We start from the raw sequence: 7,500 nt of genomic DNA on the forward strand, positions 1-7,500 counted from the left end.
TGTGTGTGTGTGTGTGTGTGTGTGTGTGTGTGTGTGTGTGTGTGTGTGTGTGTGTGTGTGTGTGTGTGTGTGTGTGTGTGTGTGTGCGTGCAGCGTCTCTGTAAATACGGAGCATACTTGGTGATGTTACGAAAGAGTGTTTAATCAGTTATTATTATGCCCTAAGTCTTTAGAGATTGCATCCACATTCGAACAGCTGAGCGAGAAAATACATGTTTGCTTGTTTTAACTCGAGCAGCTACTAGCTGGGTGGATCCAAGGAGGGTGAATAGCAAAAATCCTAGAACCGACTCCCAGTACATGCGTTGTATACCCTGTATATGCGTAGGTGTAGATGAAATTAGTATATCGAACCTTTACATCAAATTCATTTTCTTTATACATTTTTCTAAAAGTTATAATTTCCCGGTGTGTGAAAATCTTATTTGTTCACCCGAAACTTCTATTTCCAGAGAGAGGAATTATCTAGAAAATAACAAGAAGTATATTTCATATTTTTTTTTATACCAGTGAATGTTCAGCAATTCCTGAATATCTCTTTCGCGTCTAAACCTAACATACGCTAAATGTTGATAATAATGATAAAATGTCCGACGAGTCTGACTTCATAATAACAAGGGAAATCCGAGGTTAATACGAGGCTACCAGGCTGACACCTTTTTCAGGATGTACGCAAAGCAAGCTGTAATCGGACATAGAGGCTGCTACAATGGGGTGAAGGAAAGTAACTTCTCTAGTAGAGATATCTTCGGAGAGATGGGCATCTCCCGGACGACGGTATACAGGCAGATAAGGTGGGAATAGGAGGGCACCCGTGACGACAAAAATCCATCGGAAATACACGGCAAGCTTCATTGTTGGATGGAATAAAAGGTGCAAATGTTAACCCTTTACAATATTTCACAAATTAATTTATTGCTATTTACGATATAGATATTTCTTTATTCCTAATAGTGTCCTGCACGTCTTATTTGATGTTCAGATTCCATATTATTATTTAGTTTTCACGTATGACAGACAAATTATCTACTAAACGGCGAGGAGTAGCCATGTGACCTGCGATATGAGGGAGTGGATCTCCCTGCATGATGTTGGTGAAACGGGGAAAATGCCTCTTTGACAAATATATCGAATTCTTAAAATGTCCATCAGTACGCTGTTATGCCTTTGCCTTTCCCAGAAACAATGAGATTTGTGCAGGATAACTACCCTATACACACGTCAATGGCCAATCGAGGGATGCAACTCAAACCCGACGAAAATGTTTTGGCCGAATATTGTCAGTTTTTGAGAAACGACTAATAAAGCAACCTCCCACCAGCTAATAGATCATGCTCAGAGGGGATGGGAAGTGTTAAGGAGGAAATCCAGACGTTACATGTGAACACGTCACCTCTGTCTCGGGGATTCCACACGGCTCGATAATACATTTTTCTTATTATAAACTTGACTGGCCTCGGTATCTTCCCTTTCTACAGTTATTACCATTTTTCTTTAAAAATCAAGCCATAGTAAATATGTCTCCAAATTAATAACCTCTAATTAGTTGATTCACTGAAGCCCCCCATCCTCTAAGAAAAAAAAAAAAAAAAAAAAAAAAAAAAAAAAAAAAAAAAAAAAAAAAAAAAAAAAAAATATATATATATATATATATATATATATATATATATATATATATATATTATATATGTATGTATTTGTGTGTGTTAGTTATCAACTACATGGTATGGCATTTTGCAAGAGAAGGGATGCAAAATGTGTATGAAATATAAAATTAAAGGTTCTCAGGAAAGTGTTAAAAAACTAATGATAAAGCACAAAAATGCCATTTTTTCTTCACATACACATGCACTTTATACAAACAACAAATAAAAGAAGAGAGCAAGATTAAAAGACATTAATCCAAACGAAAAAGATTTTTTTTTTTTTTTTCAAAATATCAGATACAGCTCATGTATTGACGGTCGGTTCTTCGACTTTTGTTATTCACCCTCTTTGGAACTACCTAGCTCAGACCTGGGCAAACTACGGCCCGCGGGCCACATCCGGCCCTTTGTACGTCCCTGTACGGCCTCTCGCGGGCCGGACAGGGACGCCCAAAGGTCTATGATTTAGTAAATATTTAATATATGATTTAATAAATATTTAATATATGATTTAGTAAATATATAATTTATTAATTATATAATTATTAAATATATAATTTATCAAATATATATATTTATTAATTATATAATTTATCAAATATATATATTTATTAATTATATGATTTATTGAATATATAATTTGCTAAATATATAATTTAGTGCATTTTACAGTGGAAGAAAGTTGAGCAGAATTAAGTTCAAGTTGAGGAGAGCGAAGGAACTAAAAGCGACAAAGGTAATGTGAGATATCAATAATCCGCGTTTGATGCGAACTAACGCCAGACACAGCACATTATTTGATTGTTTCAATATAGTATATAACCTTAAGATATTTTTGCTATTGTTATTATTACTGCATAATCATTGGCATAATAATTGATAGCAATATTGTACTGACCGATAAATGAATGCTTTGTCCTTCTCCCTTTGGCGTCTCGTCATTAAGGACGTTTCAACAACATGATTGGTTGCTATTCCGCTGCCTTCATCTCCAAACAACCTCCAAGGTTAAGAGAATGTTATGAATTAGATTATGTTCCAATCCCTTTTTTTCATCGATTCATCTCTTAACGACAATCGAATCTTAGTTGGTGTGGCCCTCTGACACAATTCAGGTTTCTCATGTGGCCCCTTGTAAAAATTAATTGCCCTAGCTTGTAAAATTAATTAATTAATGATTAATTGCCTTAGCTTGTAAAAATTAATTGCCTTATTAGCTGACCTAGCTGGTAGTTGCTTGAGTTGAAACAAGCGAACATGTATTTTCTCGCTCAACTGTTCGAATGTGGATGCGACTCCCTCTTGAAAAGGAATAATAACAGCGAAAACTATGATCAGATCCTAGCTCAAGGAATATTGAAAATAACCGAAACGAATTAAACATTGTTTCATAACTCGTCACTAAGCATTGACCGTATTTCCATAGACGCTACACACACACACACACACACACACACACACACACACACACACACACACACACACACACACACACACACACACACACACACACACACACACACACACACAATGATGAAGCATTTATGCATTATATAACGATTATAATGTACCATGGATTCTGTTTATACAGTAAGGAAAAGCATACATCACATTACTATATCGATTATGGTGCAACTACGGGAAGTATTTACAAAGATCTTTTGCAGTTTTTGTTTGATTTTGCTATGAGATGTTTAACGCACGAAGCGTTTTCGTGTTTTACGAAATATGCAGCTAAAATCATGGATAATCCTTGTGTTGGTAGAATGGGGAAATGCCGCCTCCACGCCATAGGTGTTGCCATTTCGATAAACAAACAATTCCAGGATATCGCGTTTGAAGACTGTCGCACTACAGAGTCCACTATAAGTAATTTACACTTACTTTCTTCAACATTACAGACTGTACTAACTTGACAGTATATATATATCCCAGCCTGATACTTGCGGTCATGTTATCACATTGTCTCGTTCTTGTTTTACATAAATCGTAGATGAATACACCTTAAATAAACAGGCTGTTGAGAATTTGTCAACTCAGTCAAGCCCTCTTTGAAATAAGTTTTAATGTGTGAAATCCTAGCAAGAGGTACTCCAAGATCTACATCCACACTTTGCTTACCACATGCTGATTTCGCTAGACAGTCAGCATGATCATGCCTGTCGATTCCAAAATGAGATGGTATCCACACGAAACGTATAGCATGACCTTATTCTTTTGCACGATACACATTTATCCGTATGTCATTTGCAATATTCCATGCACCTTTGCTGTCTAGTGTGTTCAAAGCCTGGAGAGCACTCTGAATCGCAGAAAATTACCCCTGGTGGCTATGAGCATTCCTGCCAATTCTGTTTGCGTAGTGCTAGCTCAGTCATGAACCCTCCTATAATCCTGGCGCTGCAAAATATTGTTTTTATATACGTCCAAAGCGTATCCTGCCCTACTCCCAGACTGCAAGGAGTCATCAGCCTACCATTCATACGCATTGGGCACAGTTTCAAGATGCTCATTGATAATTACCAAAGCATACTACTTAAGTCCAGCTGGGGGGACACTGTCTTTTTTGAGGTCAGTCGTATAAAATACACTTAGGTCCGACATTTTCCACAGTGGAGCAGAACTTCCATGTAGGGTCTTGATTATATTAACAAATATAAAATTCCAGGTCATTCAACCTAGACTTAATACTACTTATATTCATAATATGAATTTGATTGTGCGTCTGTCCATATGTGAGTATTGTCTTATTATGTAATCTGTATTTCATGCTGCTATATCCACTAATACGGAATTTAGGTTCACATAAGAAACATATAACTTCATGAATATAGATTCTGTTACAGAAGATTGTCCTAAACTTAATTCTTTTATTCATTTCAAAGATAAGGTCTTATCTTTGTTCCACTTCTTAGCACAGTCCCCTCGGTTGTTGTGCCGGATGCACCTGAGGGTTGGTGACATCTCTGGACTCCTCGCCTGACTCGGTGTCACAGGAATCGTGTTATTGTTCGTCGCTGCTGTAAGCGCTTTGGTTATCAGCACTGATGTCCTGGCATCGAATCTGCTTGCTCGTTACTTTAATACTAATGACAGCACTAGTATCTCGGCAATGACTGTCTCTTTTTTTTTTTTTTTTTTTTCTTGTCCTGTCTCAAGCTATTGTGTACTTGTTTCATAGCTTAAATTTCCTTAAAAAGCTCAAGCACATATTCATCACTATGGTCAGCGGGCATGACGTCACTTCTTCCACATGGTTCCACGGGGATTCCCCGGTCAAGCCTGCGGTCATTCCTGCCCGAGGTGAGAGACGGCTGCCTCGGCTGGCGCCCGGGGAGGGAGGGGGGAGCGGTCTTTAACTCAGAGGGCATAGCAGTTGTGAGGCCCGGGATACCCCCTGTGATCACTTGCTCCTTCAACTACGCAACCGTGTCATGTAGTTGGGGGGGGGGGGGCAGGGCAGGGAGGGCTGTGCACCCCCAGTGCCAGGCAGTCACACCTTTCTTCCCGCACCTGAAGCAGGATGGGACAAAGGTCGGTGCATCAACAGCATTCTCTCGATCTGCAGCACTGCGAGGACACTCCTTGGCAGTGTGTTGTTCACCACATGCTGCGCAGCGTGCCTTGTCCTTGCAGTATTTTGCTACATGGCCCCTTTCCATGCAGCTGTACCAAATTACAGGTGATGCCCTCCACGGCCGCACGTGGCTGGTGGGCATGTACTTTCCGAAAAAAGTTGTATGTACTGGGAGGTGGTTTCTTTCCTTTCCACTTGATGCAAATTCGGTTAATTGGTTGCTTATCCTTGTTCACTCTATGACCTTTGAACTCCATCGAGTGCTTACGCGTTTTCAAGGTCGAGGTCCTTGTTATAATGTGTGACGAGGTATTCGTCATTTTTTTCTGGTTTCTTTTTTCATCACATGATTTGAAGGTAATACCTCCAATAAGTCCTCTAATCAGTTTTTCAATATATTTCTGCAGGGAACGAGTGGCATAGATTTATGGTGAAGAGAGCGTGTCCCCTCGCAGAAGGTCGATGGCTTTATCCCACAGGTCCGGAGAGGGGTAGCCATTTCATCTTTTCTCTTTTCGTGGTGCCTTCAGGGAAGTCGAGACGGACGTAATATTTCCTCGGTGCCAGTGGCGTCTTACCGGCGTTGGTGGGCTCTCTTTTATTCCTCGGTCAGCGTCACCCACCTGGGCGACGGCATCACCATTTCCTCCTTCAGCACGTGCCCCTTGCATGGCAATAGGTTCAGTAGGGCTATCCACTGAATTGCAGACTGAAGCGCACTCTTCAGCCATGGGATGGGTGGGACAGTTATCCCCCGCGTCCTCCCCTTCAGTGTTTACTTTGTGGTTTTCCCCCATCGTGGGCCTGCCTCGCCCGCCTCATGGCTCTCGGGACAACGGGGCACTCAGTTCTAACGTTCACTAACACAGCACTTGGCACTAAGTGGAGAAATGAATTCAATTCAACTTGAGACATAACCATGAGCACATTACTACTCTCATTTTATTGCGAGTTTTATGAGCACCAAAAATTCATGGACTTCTTGTACAATTTCCTCGTACATGACACAAGAAATTGATGTATCAGGGGCCACATAACCTCTTCGTATGAGGTCACTGAGTGTACTGCTGGATGTTAAGTAAGTGAAACCTGGCTGTAAATATCCGTAGATTAATAAAACGAAAGGGTTGGCTCGTATGGCCCAAGTAATCTCTTTATTCATTCTTTGGCAGGCGTTTGATTTGTACAGAACATACCGTAGTATTATGTTCCTCCATTTGAGTATCTCTGAATTTCGGAAGAAACTCGGGATACGTAAAAGATGGCGTCTCGGCCCCGTCTCGCGGATCCGGCAAGCGCGTATGACTGATTTTCAATACCTGGGATTGCGGCTGATGGCATTCTGATAAGCTGCTTATTTTCACGGCAAATCTGAATAGCCGATTTATATTCCTGAAAGTTTTTGTTGATGGCACTGGGATAGGCAATCTGTCGACTCTGGCAGCAAGTATACATGTCCTATTCTTAGTGTACTTGGATAAGCTGCTTAGTTCTTGGTGAAAATATCGGCTTATCAGCTGATGATATTTCATAAGCGGGCTCACTTCACGGCAGATTTACATGCCAGATTTTCATCTCATTGACGTTCCTACAACCTGCGTCGTCTAGTGATTCGAAGGTGGGAATGATGTAGCTCCAATCTGGAACTCAATTGACTTCTTTCTCCTATCAGTTCATTCATATGCGATCTAATTTCTTCTTTTCTCATCCCATTCTTCGAGGTTATTAGGAGCTTGTAGTGTCTTGTGGAGGAAGTTCCTCGAAAGTTATTTGATCAGTGCTTTTAGTTGGTAGGAGCGACATTCTTTTTTATCTGTCACCGAATGCATCAAAATCAATTTATTTTTATTTTCTTTTTATGACTCGAATTTAAATATACAATGGCTTCACTTAAGGTATAAACACACTTTCTGTTCCTGATAAAAACTTTGTTCTTTCTTAGGAAACCTAACGGTCTTTGATTTTTAAATGCGCACTCATGTCTGATTCTATGCCAAATTTTGTTCATATCACCAAAGAAATAATGCTGACTGTTGCATATTTACAATTGATGTAACAAAAGAATGTATCTGGTTGATCTTGTCTAGTACTAAATGAAAGTATCTACCTAGTTTGCCTCTACCTCTCAAGACTGCCTTCATGGTGTCCCCTACGTTTATTAAGAGCAGTAAACAGATACCTCATTATTAATCGGACACGCGCGCTACTCCAGAGCAGACTTTGGTGTGATTACTTACTGAGATGATTGGTGGGCGTGGCTCTTCTGTCGTACTGCTG

The 7,500-nt window shown here is 40.1% G+C and overlaps 1 protein-coding gene across 7 annotated transcripts in view; it reads right to left on the bottom strand.

Annotated features, from left to right (window-relative positions):
• The window catches only part of LOC113812141 (glycine receptor subunit beta-type 4), a 166,576-nt gene that overhangs the window by 107,528 nt on the left and 51,548 nt on the right, over positions 1-7,500 (bottom strand). For all 7 annotated transcript variants that reach the window (XM_070136776.1, XM_070136775.1, XM_070136778.1 and 4 more), the window contains exon 3: positions 7,461-7,500. This exon is cut by the window's right edge and continues 49 nt beyond it. In XM_070136776.1, coding sequence (XP_069992877.1) covers positions 7,461-7,500 — 40 coding nt within the window. The remainder of the gene's footprint in view (positions 1-7,460) is intronic.

The sequence above is a fragment of the Penaeus vannamei genome, chromosome 22 (genome assembly GCF_042767895.1).
Source record: "Penaeus vannamei isolate JL-2024 chromosome 22, ASM4276789v1, whole genome shotgun sequence".
In the NCBI taxonomy this organism is placed as follows: Eukaryota; Metazoa; Arthropoda; class Malacostraca; order Decapoda; family Penaeidae; genus Penaeus; species Penaeus vannamei.